The sequence below is a fragment of the Pseudorca crassidens genome, chromosome 1, assembly GCF_039906515.1.
Source record: "Pseudorca crassidens isolate mPseCra1 chromosome 1, mPseCra1.hap1, whole genome shotgun sequence".
NCBI classification, from domain to species: Eukaryota; Metazoa; Chordata; class Mammalia; order Artiodactyla; family Delphinidae; genus Pseudorca; species Pseudorca crassidens.
In genome coordinates, this window is record NC_090296.1 from 68,040,158 (window position 1) to 68,067,010 (window position 26,853).

A 26,853-nucleotide genomic window follows, 5' to 3' on the forward strand; every position below is an offset into this window, starting at 1 on the left:
CTGGTCTGGGAAGATCCTACGTGCCGTGGAGCAACTAAGCCCACGTGCCATAACTACTGAGCCTGTGCTCTAGAGCCCGTGAGCCACAACTACTGAAGTCCGCGCGTCTAGAGCCCATGCTGCGCAACAAGAGAAGCCACCACAATAAGAAGCCCATGCTATGCAATGAAGAGTAGCCCCCGCTTGCCGCAACTAGAGAAAGCTCGCGTGCAGTAACGAAGACCCAATGCAGCCAAAAATAAATAAATTTTAAAAAATAAAATAAAATGTGTATATTATACTGCATTATGAATATCCAAGAGGGGGATACAGAAAATTTTATTTTTAACCTTATTTCACCAAGGAAGAAACCTCACTAATTTGTGGAATCTACTAAAAACTCTGTCCCACGGTTCCTTCTATCTTGAAAATCCTAGTTCCACAGGAGGTTCGTGAAGGACTTTGGAAAGTGGGTGCTACAGGACTGAGGAATTATAAGGGCTATGTTTGATTTTTTACTTTCTACTTTGATTTGTATATCCCTGGTGCTCATGAATTATTCTCTATTCTGCTAGTCTATATGTTGTCATTGTAAGTGACCTCAAATTCTGTAGAACAAGTCAAGGTATAAATAAATAAATAAAATGTGAGAAATCTATTTTAAAAAGTAAGGAATGCATCTGTCCTCTCCTTTTATTTTAAACATTTGACTGTTCATCTCAACTCTGCTTCTACTCTCTGCATTTAACCTACTGCATATTCCTATAAGGGAAAAGTCTGTAAAAAACTCCCGGGTTTACCCACTCACAAATTATGTAGCATATTCTGTTTCTTAATATTCTGTGGCACTTAAAACACAATGCCAAAAATCCACATTACCAAAATTAGTCTTTGGTTTTCTCAATGACTTAATTAAAATCTGTTTTCTTATCTGTAAAAGACCTGAAATAGATGACCACTAAGCCTTGTTTGAATTTTTCACTTTTATTGAGGTATAATGACATACAATACACAGAATTTGTTAAGTTTTAACATATGTATATACCCATGAAACCATGAACACAATCCAAACACTGAACATATCATTCATCACCCAAGGAAATTTTCTCAATGTACTTCTTTCCTTTTGGCCCTCCAACACAATTCTCTATGTCCTGCTTTCTGTCACTATAGATTAGCTTGCATTTTAATGAATTTTATGTAAATACAATTATAGATTATGTATTTTTTGTGTGTGTGTGGCTTCTTCCACTCAGTGTAATTACTCTGAGATTCATCGATTCATCTTTCACTCAGTGCAATTACTATGAGATTCATCCAATAATACATACTGTATGTATTAATAGTACCTTACTTTTAATTGTAGAATATCCCATTGTATAGATATACCATAATTTGTTCATTCAATTCACCTGTTGATAGACATTTGGGTTGTTTCCAGTTTTGGGCTATGACAAAGAGCTGCTATAAATATTCATGTACAATGAACGTATATGCTTTCATTTATCTTCAGTAAACACCTAAGAGTAGAATGGCTGGAGCATATAATGGGTTTGTGTTTAACATTTTAAGGAATAGAGATACTGTTTTCCAAAGTGGGTGTACCATTTTACATTCCTCCCAGCAATATATGAGAGTTCTAGTTCTTCTGCATCCTTGCCAGACGTTGGCAGGATCAATATTTTAAATTTTAGACATTTTAATAGATGTATAGAGGTATCTCACTATGGTTTTAGTTGTATTTTTCTAATGATTGTTGACACTGAACTTATTTGTCACCCGTGTATCTTTTTTAGTCAAATCTTTATTCAAATCTTTTACCCTTTTAAAAATTGGGTTGTTCATTTTCCTTTTATTGTTTTTTTTTTTTTTTTTTTTTTGCGGTATGCGGGCCTCTCACTGTTGTGGCCTCTCCGGTTATGGAGCACAGGCTCTGGACGCGCAGGCTCCGGATGCGCAGGCTCAGCAGCCATGGCTCATGGGCCCAGCCGCTCCGTGGCACGTGGGATCTTCCCGGACCGGGGCATGAACCCGTGTCCCCTGCATCGGCAGGTGGACTCTCAACCACTGTGCCACCAGGGAAGCCCCCTTTATTGAGTTTTGAGAAGTCTTTATTTCTATGAATTTAACGTTTACGAATCTATTAAACTGAGTCTTGCTAAATGACAATGCTTCATCTTCATGAAAACAGATGGCAGAAAAGTGAGAGCAAAAAGCTAGGAAAAGGTAATTTCATACTTTGTTTTTTGAGGATGTGGAAGTAGCCTCCAGAAATTCATAGTGAGTAAGAAACTGAAGGATATTTCACTCATTCAAGAGCTGTCTTTGGTCATACTTGGAGTAAAGAAAACTTTAAGTTCTTATAGTGACTAATAATAATTGGGATGAAAAGAGGTAGAAGATAGTGACAGTATGTCCATTGGGGACTTCCTGCTACAACATATATTTTTCCCTGCTTTGAAGAAAAGACACCAAGGTCATATGAACATTCACTTGGTATGTGTACTGGACAAGAGATCATTTAAAAGAGATCAGTCAAAATCCAGGCAGAGAAATGTTCTGATTTATACTACAGTAAAATTTCTTCCCTACTGTGATCAGGAGAGTAGTGATCAGTTAATCAAAGTCAGTTAATGTAAAGAATAAAAAAGGACCTGTGTTGTATATAAACATTTTAAACACTACCTTTTAACTTAAGGTCTAAAATGTATAACTGTCTGTCAATCTTGACGTAGATCCAAGACCTTTCCCTTGAGTACCGAGATGCACTGACTGAAATTTTTTTCTTTCTTGTATAATGCATACCTATAAGGGATCACCTACAACTTCTAGTTTGTTTCTTTGAAGTGAAATAAAAAAATTTATAAACATTTACAAAGCAATTTTAGTGTTTTTCAAGATTTTCTAATGTCTTACAGGTTTTCTGTGTTGTTTTTTTTTAACCTGCTACTAAGTTAAGCAATAATTAAATCACCATCTTCATTGAGTCTAAGGCATGTAACTTAGTTTTATAGAAACAATCCTCTTTTCCTACTGATACCATTGACATAAACAGATTGGAATCAAATACAAATAACTTTTTGGTAAGCAAAAAATTCAACTTACAAACATACTAGCTGTCAAATGTCAGCATGTCAATAATGTGGCCAGCAACCACTGTTTTACCAAGGGAATAAAGGGCATCAGCTATTTGATGTGTTGACTAGTGAAGATCAGTTCAGTTTCTACTTTATTTTGAAAGCTTATTTTCCCCTAAGAAAGATACTGAAGTTGAACCAAAGAAAAATTAGTCCCCTGAAGGAGGGGCTCCAGTTAAAAGCTAGCATCGCTAGCAAGGGCTAAACCTTGTTCAGAGTGTAGACCTAAGGCAGTACATGTTTGCTTGACCAGATGATGTGTTTAGATCTAATTCAGTACCTCTTAACTTTCTCCACAAGAGGAACAAAAATTAAGATTCAGCACCAATGAAGCCTTGATCCACAACAGCTTATTAACAGCTAATTCTTTGCCGGTTACCTTAGGAAGGAGCATTCAGATGTAAGAGCATTAGGGGAAAGAGCATATAATGCCATTTCTCTCTCATCTACTGTGACTTACAGCTAGGTAACTTTTCCTTTTCTTAGGTTTCTGAAGCTAGAGAGTAATTAATTCAGTGTGATTATGCAGGTGAGACAACAATAATTAAAATAAATTAAAATTTGTCTACAAATTATTTAAGTAATCTCAGAATCCATTCTGTAATAACCAGCAAGTGGGGGAAAATCTTATTTGTATTAGAAATGAAAAAATTGCTAAAGAGGTTGCAAAAGATAAGGTTTACTTTAAACAAATGAGGATTCAACAATTTAATCTATTAGACCAATGTTAACTACCCAAGCCACTAAAATCCTTAGAATATCAATACATTTACATGATAATATTTGCCAAACTTGTTACAAACTGCTGTGCTCCTTCTATCTTTCCACTGAAACATCAACTACTGGATAACCGCCAGGACTTCTCTTCTAGTATTCTGCTTCAGAAAACCATCTAAAGAAATGTAAGAAGGAGCTATAATCTAAACACCCCAAAAGAATATGCAAAATTGCAATAAAGACAAATACCAAGAGAAGTGTTCTGAGATCTCTGCATTAAAAGTCATAATATTCTTGCTAATAATAAGTATTTACTACTCAGGTGAATTAATGTTTACAAAGAAGTAAATAAAGCTCAGGTGGTCAACAAATTCTAATGAAAAGAGTAAGAGATGATGGGGGGGTGGGATGAATTGGGAGATTGGGATTGACATATATACACTATTGATACTATGTATAAAATAGATAACTAATGAGAACATACTGTATAGCACAGGGAACTTTACTCAGTGCTCTGTAGTGACCTAAATGGGAAGGAAAACCAAAAAAGAGGGGATATATGTATACATATGACTGATTCACTTTGCTGTACAGCAAGAAACTAACACAACATTGTTAAGCAACTATACTATACTTTTATTATACTTTAATAAAAATTAAAAATAAAAAAAAGATAATGGAGAAAAATACTTCTTTAATTATTATTAACATTATATAGCCAGGGGCAGATGGTGTAACATAATAATGGCACAAATAAACATGCCACTTAAAAGTAAATATTTTAAAACTGGAAATTTAATAATTATGAAAAACCGTAAGAAAAATTTTGTAACTAGAAGTAATGAGAAAAAATGGAAACAATAGCATTTATGTGCTAGTTTTGACAAGGGAGAATAACTTAAGAAAGATGGTTAACATTAAAACAGGACTCTTCACAGAAGACATCCCAATTTTTCTATACTAATAAAATTTCTTTATTATTATTATTTATTTATTTAATTTTTGGCTGCATTGGGTCTTTTGTTGCTGCCCGCGGGCTTTTCCCCAGTTGCAGTGAGCAGGGGCTACTCTTTGTTGTGGTGCACAGGCTTCTCACTGGGTGGCTTCTCTTGTTGCACAGCATGGGATCTAGGCGTGCGGGCTCAGTAGCTGTGGCTCACGGGCTCTAGAGAGCAGGGTCAGTAGTTGTGGCGCATGGGTTTAGTTGCTCCACAGCATGTGGGATCTTCCCGGACCAGGGCTCGAACCTGTGTCCCCTGCATTGGCAGGCAGATTCCTAACCACTGTGCCACCAGGGAAGCTCTAATAGAATTTCTTATATCAGAATAACTCAGAGTATGTGGCTTATTAAATACAACTATAATTTATATGTAAATATTTAAAATAAATATGCTCCTTTATCTATGGTTTAAAAAAAACTTCTACTATTAATTGGGTTTCCTAGAATGATCCAATGAGGAATACTGTGTTCTATACATGACATTATTTTCCCTCTGCAAGTGAATGACCTTATATATAATGTCCTTTATAGTTTCTTTATATCAGATCCTACTAGGAATATGGTGTCTTCCTTGAGTTACAGCACAAAAATTATTCCAAAATATGTAGATTTTATATACAAGTATTTAACACCCTGAATGACAAATTAGTTTCTTAGCATAAGATGCTCTGCCAGACAATTAGCAGCCCTGGAAGAAACAAGTTCCTTTATAAAGAGAGCCAAGCAACCAGGTCTTAAAGCAGAATTTTTGGGTCAGGTATGGTGGCTTATTAAAGTATCTCAGACAGACGGCATCTATTAGGACAAAGTGATTCTCGAAAACTTATATACAATCATAAATAAGCATTTAATTTATGCCTTAAATTTTGCCTTTAAAAACACCATTTTTCACCTAGTCACGTATAATAGCCATCTTCCAGTTCTCCACTTACTTCCAGAACTCACCCATCCCTCACACAGCTCAGACCATTCTCTTGTTAAAACATAAATCAGATCATGGCATTAACCTCTTCATACTTAAATCCCTATTTCTCTTGACCCCATAGTCTATCACTCTTTCTCTCCTCACTATAAGTACATTAGACTTCTTCTAGGTCTTCCGAAGCAATTTGTTCCTGCCTTAAGGCCTTTGCAGCACATATTAGTCCCTCTGCCTGGAATACGTGGCCCTGAAATTTTCACTAACTGGCTCCTTCGTGTGATTTGGGTCTCAATTAAAACACCACCTTATCAAAGGTGATTTCCTTTGATGGTGATTTCACTTACTCTAGAACAGCCCTCTGAGCCAGTGTCTATCATATCACATCACCCTAATTTGGTGTTTTCATATCACCTAAATGCCTGACGTTATCCTGTTTTCTAATTTGCTTACTTTGTTTGTTGTCACTACTATATTAGCTCCAAGAGAACAAAGAACTTGTCTGTCCTGTTTATTACAGAATCTCTAGGGCCAGCACAACACCTACAGAGCCACTTAACATAATTGAGTAAGTAAATTACTTTAATCAGAATTTTCTCAAACCATAAGCTCTAGTCTCTGACCTAGAGTATATTCATATAAATTTGGGGCAGGATACTGTTTGTAAAGTTTTATGAATAAGATGAAACTGTGCACTTTCCATTGGTATGATAATTAGTTACTTTGGGTTACACAATTCAGTCTGGAAGTAGAAGCTAAGCTTGGCACTTTCCTGGTTTTACAACTGTGAGAACTGAAGTCAGAAAGTAAAATATAAGTATTAATAAACATTTAATAATGAAAAAAATTAATGAAAAAACTATATGTCAAAAAAATCCACGGAACAGTTTAAATCTCAAGGTACATACAGGACTATTAACAACTGTCATAAACAGCATGTAATCAAGAAACATTTGTTTAATGGATCATAAGATCTTGATTACATAAGTATAGTTCAGTAGATGTAAAGCAGAACCTATATTTTGTTTTAATGCAATACATTTTTGTTTAACTTTTTATATTAGATTCACAGTCTTCATATTTAGGCTTGTAAGCAAAGCCTTTACTTTCCTAGTGAAGTAAATTCTCAATATAGCTCTTTGTTGCATTTTACCGGTTATATGTCTTATCTCCACAGGAGACAATGATCTCAGGTAAAAAAATTTGATCAGCATTTTCCCACTTTACAGAGATGCAACATATGGAAGTGAAATCATCTATAGACTGCTCAATTATGTTTCTATTCCTGTAGGTACATGAAAATAGCAAGCATCACTATCAAGATGTGGGGGAAAAAAAATCGGGCTGTCAGCTTAACAGAAATTATGCAGGTTTAAATTCTATGCTGTACAATGTCCATTATCTATCTATATTAGCTTCTTTCTAATGCTCTAAGGCTTTTTAAATCATTAAGAAAGAAAAATGTTTAATCCCCTTTTCCATAAATCCAAGTTGTTATCAATACTTTGGACAGGAAGCAAGCATATTCAGCTTTTTTACATTGCTTTTTCAAATGTATCATCTCAAATGGAAAGTGGGGTCAGTAATAGCCACATTCTAGTATATCATCAATCTGTCACTGGAATTCAGTTCCATGTCCAGAGAATAAATGACAGTAGAATACTGAAGAATGGATTAAGTCCAGCTGATACAGAGTTACCATGAATGAAGTAATGAGAAAAAAGAACTATGATAACAACATACAGAATATCCAATACATTTGTTTCAAAATCACAGTATAGCAGGTAACAGTAAGAAGCAATAATGCTAACAGACTAATCTAAAACTAAAAAGATCAGAACCAAGTTACATAATGAAGTGATGTTATTAATAGATATTTTAGATAGTACTATAGTAAAAGGGATGTCTAAATCTGTATTACTGATGTTTAGATACAGGTCTACTATTAACAAAGTAATACAATAAAACGTAATAAAAATATCACAGATGCTAACTTCTCTTTACTGAACATGTAACCTTGGACAAATCACTAATCTTCCTGGATGGGTTTCCTCATTTGCAAAAATGAAGGTAATAATGCTGCCTTCAATAATTATATCTCTTAACATTACAGTGAGGGCTCAACAAGACAATGAATATGAAAGAATCTTACAAAGTCTAAAACCCTACAAAAATAGTAGCTATATTGTGGGGAAGGAAAAGCTAAATTTACCTTTATATGTTCTAAAACAGCAGTGGCAACATTTGTATGGAGATCAATAAGTCTTTTTTTTTCAAGGAGTTCTGGCAAAGAACTACAAGTATCAAAAAATTGAAAATTAACCATTAAATTCTCTAAGGAAATGACATAAATTTTAATAAAACACACACCTGGTTGCTTCCTCTGAGGATACTTGGAACAGTAAAACAGGGACAAAATTACATGTTAAACTATCAACTGAACTTAATCTCCAGGCTTGAACACATACAGTATTTACCACTTTAATACAGTTGAAATGCTTCTTATTTTAAAATAACCTGCCTCCCAAATATCATTATTCTACCATTTAACTTTCTGATTCCAAAATTTGGAGGTTTAGAATAAAATCAGATTAATGTGAAATTTCTAAAACACGAAACTCTCTCTCCTTGATGGCATTTAAAGTATGAAAAAGATACCGCTTAAACTTTAGCTAATAAAGTAATAGCAGCAATGATAAAATTAACAATAACTCACCTTACTTTATCAGCGATACTATCTCGGTGGCAAAATTACCCCCATTATACAATTCTAACTAGTAAAAGGAACAAATGATCTGCTATATGAAAAGGAGGGAACTTAAATCAGCTTGAACATATTAAAAACACAATTTAGTTCTTTAGTCTAAAGGTATATGCTATTACTATTATTTCCTATCATGAAAAATATTAATCAATTTTTTAACCTCCAAAATAAATTCTTATCAACAGAAAGATTTCAAAGAGGATAAACTGCCTACTTACCTAACGGCTGATGTTAACTTAGCAGTATTGTCAGACAGCATACTTATGGCTCCTTCATCTTCCCCTTCTAGTCCCTGGAAGGAAAAAACGGTCCCAGTAACTACTCAGAAATCCCAAGCCCAAGCATGAAAATCAATATATTCCTAAGATCACTGATAAACAGTATGATTCTGGTCACCCAGGATAATAATTCTTCCCTTCTAAGGAGCAAGCATCTGCATTTTTGACAGTTATAGAAAAGTTCTAGTCACCACCAATCTAATGAATGGTTGGATGACTAAAAAAAGGACCAGCTGGCATTTTCAGATAAAGAAATAGGCCCAGAGACTTCCCTGGTGGCACAGTGGTTAAGAATCCACCTGCCTATGCAGGGGACACGGGTTCAAGCCCTGGTCCAGGAAGATCCCACATGCCGCGGAGCAACTAAGCCCATGTGCCACAACTACTGAGCCTGCGCTCTAGAGCCCGCGAGCCACAACTACTGAACCCACGTGCCATGACTACTGAAGCCCATGCGCCTAGAGCCCGTGTTCCATAACAAGAGAAGCCACCACAATGAGAAGCCCTTGCGCCGCAACAGAGTAGTCCCTGCTCGCCATAACTAGAGAAAGCCCATGCACAGCCAAAAATAAATAAATTTATTAAAAAAAAGAAAAGAGAAGTAGGCCCAGAGACTTGCCACAGGTCACACAGTAATTAACAGTACAGCTGAAATTTGAAGCTAGATCAAAAATATAGTAAAATGAGCAGCACCGGAACATATATCTCTAAAATATACTCACATTATATATTTTTTCAAATCATAAATTCATATTATTTTTTTTAAAGAGTCCACTCTTCTCCTTAGAACTTAGATTTCTTTTTAAAAAAGATCTTTTATGTAAGTTGGGAATATATTTTTTTGTTATTAAAGCAATGAATGGCCTTGAATTTTTGTAAGGAAAAAAAGTTAACCTCTTTCCCCCTCCAGATGTCCTTCTGCTTCCCTATATTTCCAAGAAAGTAAACAGAATCTTACCATAATGCTTTTAAGTCGTTTAACCTCATCTTCCTGTGCTCTGTAAGACTCTAGTTCTTGCTGAACTGATTCTGCAACTTCTGGGAATGGACTGAAACAGTATTGCACAAGAGGAACTATAAGTATGAGATTAGAAGATTGATTTTTGTGTGAATTTTGAAATATATACAATGAGGATTTATTATTATTTCAAATGTATTCATTTAAATTTGAATGTATATTATATATAACACAGGCAGAAAACATTTAGGATAAATACTACTATATATCCTTGTGATATCTATTTACATTGTAAATACTATTTCTTTAAAATGCATAATACTTATATATATAAACAAATTTAAATTTTATTTCTATTCTTTTCATTAACTGTATCATTTTCTCTTCACCTATACATTAGAAAAAATAAAAAGATATTTAAGTGACTGAAAAACAAAGTAAGAGAAACCACAGTATATCAAACATCAATTAAATATTACCAGGCAAATTAACATATAGTGTCAAAGGGTCCATGTAACTACAAAGATGTACTAAAAAATATTACATGCTGTGAAAAAAACTGTAACTGTGAAAAAAATCTTTTAATTCTGTAAATTCAATATCTAGACCACCATTGGTAAAAATAGAACATGGGCCCAGTTTTTGTTTGTTTTGTTTTTATTAATTTTTACTGGAGTATAGTTGCTTTACAATGTTGTGTTAGTTTCTGCTGCATAATAAAGTGAATCAGCTATATGTATACAAATATCCCCATATCCCTTCCCTCTTGCATCTCCCTCCCACCCTCCCTATCCCACCCCTCTAGGTGGTCACAAAGCACCGAGCTGATCTCCCTGTGCTATAACATGAGTATTTTTCATCTACAGCCTTAGGGGAGGCCAGCTTCTTCTCCTTTAAGAAAGAAAGGGTCACGTCCCCCTTCCTCCACGCTGACACTTGATAACACTTCACTAATGATCAGCACAGAAATGACAAAAGCTCCTGAAAGGATTTTGAGAAACACAGTCCAGTTTTACATGACAACTGCGGGCCCTAACGGAGGTCCAGCAGAGTCTATGTTGTCAGAAAACAGCAGTGAGCAGGTAAAATGTGCTGGTTGAACTAAATGATCCTTAAAATCTCTGGTGTTTAGGTCTCAGGGCTAACAGACGATAATAACTGCTTGTATTTATTGAGTGCTGACTGTATGACAAACACTATGCTAAGAATCTGTCTCTATTGTCTCATTTAATTCTGACCACAGTCTTGGTGGGGTACATATACACTACTGCCAGCTAAGACCAGGGACTTTAGAATCTGACAGAACTGGTTTTTATACCTGGTTTTACCAATGAAAGCTGGATGATTTGGGGCAAGTTACTTTACATTATGTCAATCTTCACAACAACCTGAAATAGGACAATATGTAGAAGTATCATCCCACATTTCACTGATGAGGAAAATGAAGCTCAGAGAGATTTAAGTAGCTTGTTTAACTCTATGCTGTCTCCCAGCATCTGTGCCCACATTGCTATTGTAGCATGACATTCAGAGTGAGGGCTATTCCTACCTAACAAACAAAAAATTAAAGTTCTTACTATTCAACTGACCTCTTAAGTTGTTCCTAAACATATGGTCTAAAGAAAATATTCAAAATTTCCATATATGAATAAAGAAATTGTTTTCTTAAGCTTTTGTTTTTCTATTAGGTAATGTGAAATTTAAAATTAACTTTAAAATATCCTGCATCCTCTATAAATAATGTAAATTCTTATACTTTACCATTCTAAAAGGAAATGTAGACTATATATAGGATTCCAAAGAGAAGAAAATAATTTAAAATACCCAAAATTGCATTAGTCAGAGAGAGAAAGATAGTGACTTTTCATTGCATAGAAACTACAATTCTTTGTTATAGCAATGTGATTTTCCAGTGTTTAAAAAAAAAGGTTATAAATAAAAAAAGATAAAGCATACAAAAAAACCAATTGTATTGAACCAAGTCTATATCCTACTTCTCTTTAAACATAAATGAGACCAAAAAGAACAGCCATATCAGGGAGATATACATATATATATACAGACAGATAGATACAGTAACTGTTGAAATAGTCCAGATTACAATAAATAACATTGTATTTCCATAATTGTTGATGAGCAACATTCTTTTTCTCTCAGAGGAATGATTTTTTTGTTTTTTAGAATGATTCCTCTAGCCATAATGACCACTAGATAACTTTTATAGCAGTTACTAAGCTCATGAAGTACCTCAACTTTAAGGGGTCATAGCAACACATGGATCTGCATATCTACCTATAATAAATCACATGGCAAATTGTTAAAATTTTTTTACCTATTATTTCTAATGTACTTTGAATAAATCTTGTTTTCAGGCTTAGGTATTTTCTCCACAGATATCTAAAATTGGGTTTGTATGAAGGCAAACATGGAACAAAAAAGGAAAATCACATTTTCATGTTTCCCTATCACAAAAACCAATTTTAATGAAAGGTAGAAATGGTGCTGCAGAGGGTCAATGGGGATAGAAATGAAATTGAGAAAGACTATCTGTAAAATCTATAAAATCATATGGTGTGAACTTATTGAAAAGGGAAGTGGCTCCCACAAAACAACTAACAAAAGCAACATAAGAACTAGGAAATTAAACAATAAAGACAGAGCTCCATAGACTATTTAATTACAGGTCTTATTCATGGTGTAGATGAACCACTGTGACCTGTTTTGGTTTTTTTTTTATAAACCCATTAAGTCATATGACATCTGCATATCTTTTTAGGGGGTGAATCTTTTACTTATTGTTTTTCTTATTTACCTTCCTTTATGTTTCTGCCAAAATTTATCAAGTGGAGTTAAATCATAAGACTTCTTGTTTTTTCTCTTTGGTCTAGCACCAGCTGGGGAATTCTCCACTCCTGAAGACTCTTCCAAATTAACTCTGTTCAAGTGGAAATCCTAGGAAAAAGTAATTCTGTTTTAAATAACAGTTTTCTGAATTTAAGAACATTGCCTACAATAAGAAATATAACACAGATTCTTACTGCCATTTCTACTATTTCCAAGGACAAAATACAGATCTGAAACTAAAAGACCTCCTTCCAATGTTTCGTTACATAAAGGTACCTTTAATTGTTTATGTATTTTAATTTAGTAGTAGATACATATGATTACAATTTCAGAAAGCCCATAAAACCATGTTTAGGTTCTTGTGTATCCTTCTAGAAAAATATTTTTGTATATGTCAGCAAACATATCCTTTAAATTTTAAAGAATGGGATTACATTATACATACTTTGTACTTTAATCTTCTCATTTAATAATGTATCAATATTTTGAGCTCTTCCTGTATTTGAATATGCATATCTACCTCATTTTTATCATGTCTACATAGTAGACAAATATTTGGCTACATTTATTTGACCACGTCTCTTGATGCTTAATTGTTTCCAGTAACAAACATAACCTTAAATGTAATTTTTAAACTCTTAGAGAGTCTTAACAGTCTGACCTGTTACTTGATGGATTGCATTAAAAAAAAAATTGCAACAGAAGCTACAATAATAACAGCACTCCCTTTCAAATAAATGCTAAGAGCCAGTCATACTAATAGCTGCTAAGCTTTTCTGCGTAGACATAATTTTACTCACGTGAGGCTTGATTTTTTTTGCCCTTTCTCAAAAAACAAACATACAAAAAAACAAAAGTGAGCTATCTTTTCTATTCTTTCTCCCTCCTTCTTGCATTAGACTTGTGGGTTCCTTTATGTAATAGCAGTATTTTATGGTTCAACTCTACTCTGAAGAATAGTGAGCTAGAGATAAAATATGGATATCAATAAGCAAATGAATGATGAGCAAAAGAAATTATATGGAGAAATTATCTAGCATGACTGTGATAAAATCATCTTCGTTCAAAGATATAAGTTCTTAATGATTAAACTTCTAGGTCTTAGCAAATTAAATGTACCGAATATAATTTAATTTCCTCCTGACAGGAAAAGGTCATTAATACTGAGATTGGATCCTTAGACCATACCCTGTAACTTTCTCAAATAAATCCTTTACAATAGCTTACTTCCTTGTCATTTTCCCCCATGACATACAAAAAAAGAGTGCAAAATATATAGATGTCTAACTGCCAGTAGAGTAACAAGCCTCTTGACAAAGAAGAGTGTACTATATTGTATTTCAACCTGTCAGTATTATGTCTTTCCTATGGGCTCCTTATATTATCATAGGATAAACATAACATAATATAACCCTATTTAATCCCTTTTCCCATCCCATACCTTAACCTCACCTTGGCACAGCAAATCATCCATATAGGAAGAAAGTACAATAAACAGGTGTTAACAGCTACATCTGAGAAGAACCTTTGTTTTTAAAAGTTATCTAACAAAACAAAGATACTGAAGAAAAGAAACATTTTTAAATAGTTAAGCTTTATTAACTAGAATTTCTAGTGAAGTACTATTTCCGTGGTGATGACACACAGCTCATTCAAAACACAAGTAACTTGTTAGCAAAATTACTGCTCTAAAAATAGGACAGCATGTTAATACCTAAGTATTGATGGAATACTTAAAACACAAAATGATAAAGGAATCAAAGATGTTAAGAGTTTTCAGAAATAACATAATAGCAGCAAGAAACGTTCCCCTTGTTTGCACTAATAGCCAGGCAAATAAGGAAAAATAATTTCAGTCTTGAAAATTGGGAAATCAGAACATTCTGTGCTGTACTCAATCATGTTAAAGGAACTGAAGACATGGGTATAGAAGACAACAGAATTAGTTTTCACATGGTAAAGTCTAATCTATTTCCACTGATATTCACACTTTCCTGACTTAGAAAACTGGACAATGGTGTGCCAAATCACCAGATATAAGTAAATCCCACTGGGAAAACATGGGTAAGTCTTCAGCAGTCTTGTTTTCCTTCCATGAGTTAAAGCAGACCAGGGGAGGCAGACAGAGCTAATATTAACAAAGTTACATTTGGGTAATATAGGTTAACACCTATTTATGCAGAGCTAAGATTTATATTCACATGAGAAAAAAAGCCAAACAAAGTAAAAGTAACGTTTATTTTGGCAAGGAATTGCGCCAAATCTAATTAAGTCTCTAGGTCGATCAGTTTACAGGAAATACTGGAAAAAGAGAAATAATGTCAAATTGTACCCCACAAAGATACAATCAACCAAATGCAGAAATGTCATATATCTTTAAGAAAACGAGTTCTTCTAAAATGTTTTTCTAATAACCTTTTAAAAGTATATATTAACTTGGAAATGACTTCCTTTTCTCTTCTTGAGTGGCAAGAACAAAATAAACTTTACTAAAGTCCTTATGTAATTAGTACAGATTCTGATTTAATATTTTAAATAATGAGAGTCAGTAGCAGAGGGCCAAAGGCACAAACAAGGGCACCTAAGATTCAAAAAAACAAAGGCCAACTAAAGGACAAGACACGGCAATGAAATAATGTCCACCCTTTGCCTAAAACTACTCATTGCAGTTGAACAATCAAATCCACAGCCCCTGCAACCAAGACACAACAAAAAGGAATCACGACTTTCTAATTACTAATTTTGCTTCTTATATCCTGAGAAAAGGAAAGGGACACTGCAAAGTTTTTCATCAGAAGAGTGTATCTGCCATGTTAAAGGACAACAATCACCTTTCTGACACACAGAGAGGCTGTGTGAATTTTCACAGCAGTTTCCAGGGCCTGATATATAAATATTATCAATGTTCTGGATTTTCAGGCAAAGATATTTAATATAAAAAGCAAGCTCCAATTTCAAGTTAAACTTGAAACTCCCATCTACAACTTTTACTCCATCTTGTGGAGGTGGAGGGTATAACTATTAAGAATTTTGAAAGCTCGGAAGAAACCTCAAAAGCTGCAGTTTTAACAATCAACAAAAAATGGCTTGCTTACAGTTGGTTATGATATCTCAGTTGTAGTTTTTTCACATCTAGAAAGTGTATTAAAATTAATGAACAGGATTAACTCAATATAAGCTGTATAGGTTGTTATAACCAATTTTCTCAGAGACTATTTTCACAAGACCTAAATATTTTAAAAATAATGTTACTGAGAAAAGACGCTTAAAGGGTAATATGGAATCTGAGAACCTCGCCTAAGAAAGTTAACTAGAGATGTGCATTGCTCTATTATTTATAACAAAAAATTAAAAAAACAATAACCCAAATGTCCACAGGAATCCACTATTGTAACCTCCATGCAAGCAGGGATCATGTCTCCTTTGTTTACCTTGTATCCCAGTGACCAGCAGTGCCTGGTACAGCGGAGGCACTTAATAAATATTTGTTGAATTGAATTCCTTGGAAACACATGGTTTCCAACTTTTTATTCTGGGAAGTTAAGAAGATTAGAACAAAGCCCCCCAAACCCCTACCATATACTTTTACTGTCTTGTATTTTTAAAATAATATTTTAACTTCAAATAGTAGAAAATAAAAATTAGTATATCTCATAAGGATACAAGGTCAGTTGTAAAAACTCATTTCATATTTCTTATTATTCTCATTTCACTGTGCAATAGTAAAACCCTCAAAATCAGTATTAGCCTTGTCTAGTTTTGGGGAATGTCTGCCATAACCTGTGTTTCCCAATTTCTCTTCTGACAATGGGGACTCAGCATATTCCTTTACATTGCAATTACCTGTACACACATCTTATCGCCTGCACTCAAAGCATCATGTACTTTAATTTCCTCTAGGAACTCTTCAAGTTTAGGAATTAGAAAGGATCCCGGTATCTCGATGTGCTATATGGCCTCCACACACCACTGGCAGGAGTGAAGAGGTGACCCCTGATCTGTATGCTCTTACTAAGACCCTTGCTCCCACCCAACAGGCAGGGACCCACCAACCAAATCTAATTTGAGACTATCAAAACTAACTCATCATGCCACCCCTTTTCAGATTCCATCTCTCTTTCTTACTGGATTCCTGAAACCATTCTGCCTACCCTCTGGAACTCGTACTCAGCAAAATCTCCTATTCTGAACATCTACTCTCAACTTCCACTGAACACTTTCTTGCTCTAGTTGAACACCAACTGGCTATCTCCTGTAGCCTTCTCAGACCACAACCTCTTTTTTTTTTTTTTTTTTACACACATCTCAAACCACTGGACCCAGGATTGGGCTAGGTGTCTTCCTTGTTACTCCCAGACTCTTCACTTGTCCTCTTCCCTAAAACAACTCCAGCTTTGAAACTCCCATCATCAGCCTATAACCGTAATTCTTAATCAGAGACAATTTTACCCCTCTCTACCCCATGGGAATATTTGACAATGAAGACATTTTGGTTGTCCAGAACTAAGGGTTGCTACTGGTATCTAGAGAGTAGAGGTCAGGGATGCTGCTAAACATCCTACAATACACAGGACAGCCCCCTACAGCAAAGAATTATCAGGCCCAAAATGTCAATAATGCCAAGGTTGAGAAATCCTGGTCTGTAGTCATCCTGGTCACTAATGCCTCATACAGACCTGCAGGACACTCTTATCTCCACAACCAACTCTTCTCTTTTGATCATTCCCCAATAGGGAATACACAAACATGCTGTACTTTCTCTCATTTAAAAATCTTTCTTTGATTTCACATCCCCTTCCAGCAGTCACCCCTTATCTCAGCTCTCCTATACAGCAAAACTCTTTCAAGGTTTGTCTATATTCTCTCACCTATGCCACTTCTTCCAATCTATCTTATACCTACTTCAGTGTTTAACCCCTATACTACAGAAGCCACTTTTTTTAACATCTTTATTAGAGTACAATTGCTTTACAATGGTGTGTCAGTTTCTGCTTTATAACAAAGTGAATCAATTATACATATACATATGCCCCCATATCTCTTCCCTGTTGCATCTCCCTCTCTCCCACTCTCCCTATCCCACCCCTCCAGGTGGTCACAAAGCACGGAGCTGATCTCCCTGTGCTATGCGGCTGCTTCCCACTAGCTATCTATTTTACGTTTGGTAGTGTATATGTGTCCATGCCACTGTCTCACTTTGTCCCAGCTTACCCTTCCCCCTCCCCATATCCTCAAGTCCATTCTCTAGTAGGTCTGCGTCTTTATTCCCATACTGCCCCTCGGTTCTTCTGACCATTTTTTCTTTTTTTTTTTTAGATTCCATATATATGTGTTAGCCTACGGTATTTGTTTTTCTCTTTCTGACTTACTCTGTATGACAGTCTCTAGGTCCATCCACCTCACTACAAATAACTCAGTTTCGTTCCTTTTTATGGCTGAGTAATATTCCATTATATATATATGCCACATCTTCTTTATCCATTCATCTGCTGATGGACACTTAGGCTGCTTCCATGTCCTGGCTATTGTAATAGAGCTGCAATGAACATTTTGGTACATGACTCTTTCTGAATTATGGTTTTCTCAGGGTATATGCCCAATAGTGGGATTGCTGGGTCCTATGGTAGTTCCATATTTAGTTTTTTAAGGAACCTCCAACTGTTCTCCATAGTGGCTGTATCAATTTACATTCCCACAAACAGTGCAAGAGGGTTCCCTTTTCTCCACACCCTCTCCAGCATTTATTGTTTGTAGATTTTTTCATGATGGCCATTCTGACCGGTGTGAGATAATATCTCATTGTAGTTTTGATTTGCATTTCTCTAATGATTAATGATTTTGAGCATTCTTTCATGTGTTTGCTGGCAATCCGTATATCTTCTTTGGAGAAATGTCTATTTAGGTCTTCTACCCATTTTTGGATTGGGTTGTTTGTTTTTTTGATATTGAGCTGCATGACTTGCTTGTATGTTTTGGAAATTAATCCTTTGTCAGTTGCTTCATTTGCAAATATTTTCTCCCATTCTGAGGGCTGTCTTTTCGGCTTGTTTATGGTTTCCTTTACTGTGCAAAAGCTTTAAAGTTTCATTAGGTCCCATTTGTTTATTTTTGTTTTTATTTCCATTTCTCTAGGAGGTGGGTCAAAAAGGATCTTGCTGTGATTTATGTCATAGAGTGTTCTGCCTATGTTTTCCTCTAAGAGTTTGATGGTGCCTGGTCTTACATTTAGGTTTTTAATCCATTTTGAGTTTATTTTTGTGTATGGTGTTAGGGAGGGTTCTAATTTCATTCTTTTACATGTAGCTGTCCAGTTTTCCCAGCACCACTTATTGAAGAGGCTGTCTTTTCTCCACTGTATATTCTTGCCTCCTTTATCAAAGATAAGGTAACCATATGTGCGTGGGTTTATCTCTGTGCTTTCTATCCTGTTCCATTGATCTATATTTCTGTTTTTGTGCCAGGACATACTCTCTTGATTACTGTAGCTTTGTAGTATAATCTGAAGTCAGGGAGCCTGATTCCTCCAGCTCCATTTTTCGTTCTCAAGATTGCTTTGGCTATTCGGGGTCTTTTGTGTTTCCATACAAATTGTGAAATTTTTTGTTCTAGTTCTGTGAAAATTGCCAGTGGTAGTTTGACAGGGATTGCATTGAATCTGTAGATTGCTTTGGGTAGTAGAGTCATTTTCACAATGTTGATTCTTCCAACCCAAGAACGTGGTATATCTCTCTATCTATTTGTATCATCTTTAATTTCTTTCATCAGTGTCTCATAGTTTTCTGCATACAGGTCTTTTGTCACCTTAGGGGGGTTTATTCCTAGATATTTTATTCTTTTTGTTGCAACGGTAAATGGGAGTGTTTTCTTAATTTCACTTTCAGATTTTTCATCATTAGTGTGTAGGAATGCAAGAGATTTCTGTGCATGAATTTTGTATCCTGCTACTTTACCAAATTCATTGATTAGCTCTAGCAGTTTTCTGGTAGCATCTTTAGGATTCTCTATGTATAGTATCATGTCATCTGCAAATAGTGACAGCTTTACTTCTTCTTTTCCAATTTGGATTGCTTTTATTTCTTTTTCTTCTCTGATTGCTACGGCTAAAACTTCCAAAACTATGTTGAATAATAGTGGTGAGAGTGGGCAGCCTTGGCTTGTTCCTCATCTTAGTGGAATTGGTTTCAGTTTTTCACCATTGAGGACGATGTTGGCTGTGGGTTTGTCATATATGGCCTTTATTATGTTGAGGAAAGCTCCCTCTATGCCTACTTTCTGGAGGGTTTTTATCATAAATAGGTGTTGAATTTTGTCGAAAGCATTCTCTGCATCGATTGAGATGATAATATGATTTTTCTCTTTCAATTTGTTAATATGGTGTATCCCGTTGATTGATTTGCTTATATCGAAGAATCCTTGCATTCCTGGGATAAACCCCACTTGATCATGGTGTATGATCCTTTTAATGTGCAGTTGGATTCTGTTTGCTAGTATTTTGTTGAGGATTTTTGCTTCTATGTTCATCAGTGATATTGGCCTGTAGTTTTCTTTCTTTGTGACATCTTTGTCTGGTTTTGGTATCGGAGTGATCAGAATCCACTCTTACGAAATTCACTAATAACCGTGACACTGCCACATGCAGTGGTGACTTCTTAGTCCTCAGCATTTGTACAAGTTAATTACTGCCTCCTGTTTGAAACATTTAATTCACTGGCTTCCAAAACAACACAGATCTAGTTCTCATACCTCACTGGCTGCTACTTCCTATATTATATTGTTCATTCCTACTCACTACCTCAATATCTAAATGGTGAAATTCCTCAGAGATCAGTTCTCAGACCTCTTCTCTCTTCTATCTATACTCACTCCCTTGGTGATCTCATCTTACCTCTTGGCTTTAAATACCATCTATATATGAACTACTTCTAAATTTATTTCTCTAGACTAGATGTTTCTCCTTAACTCCAGGCTCATATATCTAACTATCTAATGATATCTATACTTGAATATATTAATGGGCATCTCACATTTAACACGTCCAAAACTCAACCTCTGCTTTTCCCCCGAAAACTGCTTCTCCCACGTCTTTCCCATCTCAATAAAGAACATCCGTCCATTTGCAAAGGCCAAAACTTTGGAGTCTTCTTTGGCTTCTCTCTCTTACATCTCACATCCAATTCATCAGTCAATCCTATACCCTACATTCAATAGATTATCACAACCCTCACCATTTCCATCCTGGTGTAAAACACCATCATCTCTTGCTAAGATAACTGCAACTCCTAACTGGTCTCCTTGACTCTTCCTATGCCCCCAAAGAGTCTTTTTCAATACAGTAGCTAGGATGATACTCTTAAAATGTGTATCAGATGTCATTCCTTTACTCAAAACTATGTGAGGCTCTCTGCTTCCCTCAAATTAAAAATCGATATCCTTACAGTGGGCTTTAATGTCCTATGCTACGTTGCATCCCGTGTTCTATTTAACTTCATCTCCTGCTACTTTTCCCTGCCTTACTTGCTCTGGCCACTTTGGCTGCTTGCCATCTTTTAAACATATCAGGCATCCTTCTGCCTGGAATGCTATTCTCCCAAATAGCTACATAATTCACTACCTTCTCTCCATTAGATCTTTCTCAAATGTCTCTTTTTCAGTGAGGTCTTCCCTATTTTAAAACTGCAATCCTGTTCACCATTACTTACTTTACTTTTCTCCAGAGTATTTTTCACTTTACGAAATATTACATATTTTATTTTATTTATTGCCTGTCTCTCCTACTAGAATGTAAGATACAGGAAGAAAGGAATATTTTCATTGACTTTATTTATTGCTAAAACCAGGGTCTAGAATGTTCTGTCAAAGAGTAGGCACTCCAATAGTGGTTCTTCAGCCTCTATTGACCTATGAAAACTGCTTTCCATGTTCTGTTACTCAGGGTTGGATCCATTGTCCCTTTGATTCTTCTCACTCTCCAGTGTCCCTTTGATTCTTCTCACTCTCTCTACTGAATCAGAGTTGACTACTATCATTGACACTTATCTTCGAGTCCAGAATCACAGAGGACTCTCGGATAGAGAAGTGTGCAGAACTGCCAATTTCCATCAGTAATCCTAAAATCTGATTTATTAAAAGATACTTTACAGTTAGAGTCTGTGTTTTAAAGAAATAAACCATTAAATCAAAACCATCTATTGCATGTCTTTCATTTCCTTTCTGTATGACATTTCAGGCAATCTTTGCAATAATGATGCTATTATATACTATAATCCCTAGAGGCTTGGGCTAAGATTTAGTAAATTAGAGTGCTGGTTTTGGCAAAGCCAGTAATTTAGGTTCATATCCTTTAACTTCTGTGTCTCAATTTTTCTATCTTACAAATGGGGACTATTCTGGCCCTTTTACATAGTGTCTTATAGAAATTATTTGTATACATCTTTTCTTTCCATTGCCTTTGAAGATTGGGGCTGTTTTTATTTATCTGTGTATATCACATGCTATTTACAATGTTTAGTAGATCAATATATGCATAGATAAAACAGATTTTAGTTTTAAGCATGAAATTACCTATGTGGAATTACTTCAAAAAACATATGATGTAATATAAAAAATACTATTTATTTTTACCATAAAATGAGGCTTAACAGATTCCCAGGAAAAAAAGGAGAAATTACATCTTTTCTCCCCAAGGAGAACAAATTTATTTACTTACTCAGTATGAAAAATTAAAAAAAAAAACAGCCACTCATTTTCCTCCATTCTTTTGTTCCCCATCATTCCAACAATACTACTGATTTATCCTGTAATTTAAAGACCATAAATTTGGAACTTTAAACCTCAAGGCTTCACTATTCTCCAGCATCCACAATCTAGTGATACCAAATTCCATCACCTTTTTTGTTTCTATTTCTCAGCTCCATCCTTCTCATCTGTATTTCTGTAGCCATGATGTTAATTTTAAATTAAGACCATTGAATGTTACTACATTTTAACAAAAAGTGGTATATTTAGCCTCTTACCAGTACATCATGCACCAAGGCTTGATATGTCCAAGTATGGTGTAAAGGAGTTGCCAAATCTATGTTTCTGTCAACAAGGACTAATAAAGGCCTTTGGAAGCTGTAAATATATTTAAAAAAAAGTTATGTAACTCTTAACACCTGTGTATACATCTACATTCTTCTACTACTTTCAGTATATGTCATTTTCATATGAACAATAAGTATACTAATATTGATATTCCATAATACTTTGCTTTCTAAAAAATTTTCTAGTACAATCAAGTAAAGCAATGCTTTGTACTACCTAGAGCCTGTGTATGATGCTAGATTATACGTCTTACTTAGGGAACTTTCTTAAAGGAAAAAATCTATACAAATACTTCTACGGAATAATTTTTTTTTTTTTTTTTTTTAGCGGTACGTGGGCCTCTCACTGTTGTGGCCTCTCCTCTTGCGGAGCACAGGCTCCAGACGCGCAGGCTCAGCGGCTGTGGCTCACGGGCCTAGCCGCTCCGCGGCATGTGGGATCTTCCCGGACCGGGGCACGAACCCGTGTCCCCTGCATCAGCAGGCGGACTCTCAACCACTGCGCCACCAGGGAAGCCCTACAGAATAATTTTTATAGTTATCAAAGTAAGAATAAGTTGCTTTTGCTCAGATTTATATTTTACATTTTTGAATAAAAGGAAAAAAAGAAAACCCATTGCCAGGTTCAGGGAAAACAATTACAGAGAGTAGGATCTTACAAATTTATACAAATGTTCAATCGTTTCATAAATTACAAATTCCAATTTTTTCCTGAAAACACAAATTCAAAAAAGCAGACTCAAGAGAAGAGGCTCACAAAACCCTATCCCATTATAATATATGAAACCAAAACATTATACTACAACAGTAACTAATTATATAATTACTCACTTACCAGACATGTCATATATTGTTTAACTCCATCACTATCATTTAGATATGAAATAAACTACATTTAAAGCAAATTGAGGTACAAAGTCATCTGGTTACCATGTGTCTCCAAAAGGCATAGAGATTTCACTTTAGAGGCACTACTGTATCAAGAGTACACGTCAATTTTCAATAGGCATTGCTACCTGATTTTATTTACTATATGTATTTTCTCCTGAAAGACCTCTGACAATTTCAGTAACTCATTACACCCTACTGGGTGTAAGACAGTGAACTCCCAACTGCATTAATATAAGACTTGGCGATAAAAAGGTAGGAGTGGCACGCTTACCACCACCTACCATCGTTCATTATTCCAGAGCTAGGTGGAAGGTAGGGAGGATAGCCTACGGCAGGGTTTCTTAACTCAGCACTACTGACATCTGTGGCTGGATAATTTCTTATAATGGGAAGTTGTCCTGTGAAGTGTAGGATGTGTAGCAGCATCCCATAATGCACCCCATTAGATTCCAGTAGCAACTACCCAGTTGTGACAACTGACATGTCTCTAGACATTACCAAATTCTCGTTGAGAATCATTAGCCTACAACTGGATTCAAATACATTTAACAATAAATAGTCTGACAAGGCTGCTGACCCCTAATTCAAATAATTTAGAAATGCATACAACAAACTAAAAGTAAGACAACTATATTATGATCATGTGAATACACTAAAAAAAAAATTTATCTAAATAAAACAGTGCCTTTATATTGGTTTCTAAGGCCTATACAAGAGCACAATAAAAAAGGAACTGTTCAGTAAGGTATGACATAGTGGTTGCTTCTGTTGAAAAAAAAATCAGATGAGAATTTGATATCTCTGCTCTACTTAATAAGAAATATCATTATTTAGAAGAATATTTAGACCAGCGATGAAATTGCAAAACAGTTTAAAGTAACATGGGAGGTGAAACAGTTGAACGAACAATTGAAACACAATGTTAGTATCAACTGCAAATTATAGGAATAGCATATAAAACTGTAAGAGCCATCAAATTGACTTAAAATGAAGTCTATGAAAGGTTACCATAAGAGTATAATTCCTGGAAGGCCGTTATACTGAGTATCAGTTTATTTTCACAGGCTTTATTTATTAATTCACCTAAAACTAGGGATAATAATTAATTTTCCAAAATACTGCCTATTCCCCTTGAAATAATTTTCAGCCATTGGTGTGGGTTTCTTTACTTCCTCACCCCAATACTGTCCATTATTATTATTATTATTTGTGTGTGTGTGTGTGTGTGTGTGTGTGTGTGTGTGTGTGTGTGTGATATGCGGGCCTCTCACTGTTGTGGCCTCTCCCATTGTGGAGCACAGGCTCTGGACGTGCAGGCTCAGCGGCCATGGCTCACGGGCCCAGCCACTCCGTGGCATGTGGGATCTTCCCGGACCGGGGCATGAACCCGCGTCCCCTGCATCGGCAGGTGGACTCTCAACCACTGCACCACCAGGGAAGCCCTGTCCATTATTTTTAATACACAAAAGTTAAATATACTATAATGGACAGTTTTTTAAAAAAAATTTCTATTCAACAATAATTGAGCAGTCAGTAACTTTGGCATTATCTATTTATACTAGACATGGTAAAAAAGACAAAAATACTTTGCCGGTATTTTAATGTAAAAATGGAAACCAGTTAATAGGTAGAAATAGACATAGGCATCACAAGTTATTCAACTTACTTTTTTTCATTACCAAGAGGCTTAATGATAATTAAAAGGAAGTGGCTTCTTACTGCAAAAGCCGTATAAACAGGGCTTCCCTGGTGGCGCAGTGGTTGAGAGTCCGCCTGCTGATGCAGAGGACGCCGGTTCGTGCCTCGGTCTGGGAAGATCCCACATGCCGCGGAGCGGCTGGGCCCGTGAGCCATGGCCGCTGAGCCTGCGCATCCAGAGTCTGTGCTCCGCAACGGGAGAGGCCACAACAGTGAGAGGCCCGCGTACCGCAAAAAAAAAAAAAAAAAAAAAAAAAGCCATATAAACAGAAAAATTTATCCTACAGATGATAAAAATGAAAAACAAAAAATTCTAACAAAAGAAGGTAAATTAAATAAAATATTCCATTTGTATTTTTAAGAACGATTTGAATCAAAACCCTGATCTAGACTTTCCAGTATAAGGGTATTCTATCAGACAAGGAAAAACAACCCAAAAAACTCTACAAATGTTTCATTTTCAAGCATATAAGGTGTATTAACTAACATAATACCTGAACTGGCCAGCTCCAAGTGTGTCACCTGTAAAAAGACTGTTTCTTGCATCTCTCAGATTTTCCCGAAGTTTCTTATCTAGTTTCTGAAAAATGAAATTTTACATTAACTCTTTAAAAAAATATTTAATTTTATCGAAGCATAGTTGATTTACAATGCTGTGTTAGTTTCAGGTGTACAGCAAAGTGATTCATTTATACATATACATATATTCATCTTTTTTTAGATTCTTTTCTTATATAGGTTATCACAGAATATTGAGTAGAGTTCCCTGTGCTACATTAACTCTTGAAGAACAGTTTCAGACAACTTTGCATAGGGTAATACACATTGTATTCTTAATTTTGGAACTAAGAAATTTAGAATTCCTTTACAAAACAGCAATTCTCACATTTTAGCTTCTTTACTATTCAATATTATCCTAACTTGGACTTGAAAAGACCAATGCTTTTTCTATTGTGACTCAGACCTGATTTCACTAATAATCACTTTTTGTTGACTATTTTTACTTTAGGTATGGGAAACGTTTTGCAGTAATAACCCACACTCTCTCCCAAAGCATAACTTGCTGCACCGAGGAAGCTATCTCAATAGTGGTGGTTGCAAGAGGCTCCAGAATAGAAATGGAATATGTGAAAGAAACTAGCCCTCTATCTGTCAATGACTCATTCGGGCTACTAAAACTCAAAAATGTTAGTGTATCTTCCTCCATCTTCCCATACCATTTACCTTCTTTTCAGTAACTCTGTAATTTCTCTAATATCTTATTTTTTAATCTTTAAAGCAAATATTTGAATGCTCATTTTACACAGAATGTTCTACTCCAGTATTATGGGAAAGCAAAATACACTTCATCATGTTAAAAATGATTATAATTGTTAATAAATGTTTGCTAAATGAAGTTAAATATTAAATGATTTGAGGAATCAAATAAGTGTAAAATACTACTTAGAGAGACAAAGCTAAATGAGAAATATTTATCTGAGTAAAAAAGAAACAGGGCTGGAATAGCACATTCACATTGGAATAGATCATTTTACTCCATCACATGATCACAATGATTACTTTTTATTTTTGGTGTAATCCCAATG

At 35.3% G+C, this 26,853-nt stretch overlaps 1 protein-coding gene across 2 annotated transcripts in view; it reads right to left on the bottom strand.

Annotated features, from left to right (window-relative positions):
* Nucleotides 1-26,853, bottom strand: part of SCFD1 (sec1 family domain containing 1) — a 133,280-nt gene that overhangs the window by 63,581 nt on the left and 42,846 nt on the right. For both annotated transcript variants that reach the window (XM_067738039.1, XM_067738048.1), the window contains exons 9-14: nt 25,762-25,847; nt 22,610-22,709; nt 12,565-12,704; nt 9,753-9,843; nt 8,735-8,808; nt 7,965-8,046 (exon numbers count right to left, since the gene is read on the bottom strand). In XM_067738039.1, the coding sequence (XP_067594140.1) occupies nt 7,965-8,046; nt 8,735-8,808; nt 9,753-9,843; nt 12,565-12,704; nt 22,610-22,709; nt 25,762-25,847 (573 nt within the window). The remainder of the gene's footprint in view (nt 1-7,964; nt 8,047-8,734; nt 8,809-9,752; nt 9,844-12,564; nt 12,705-22,609; nt 22,710-25,761; nt 25,848-26,853) is intronic.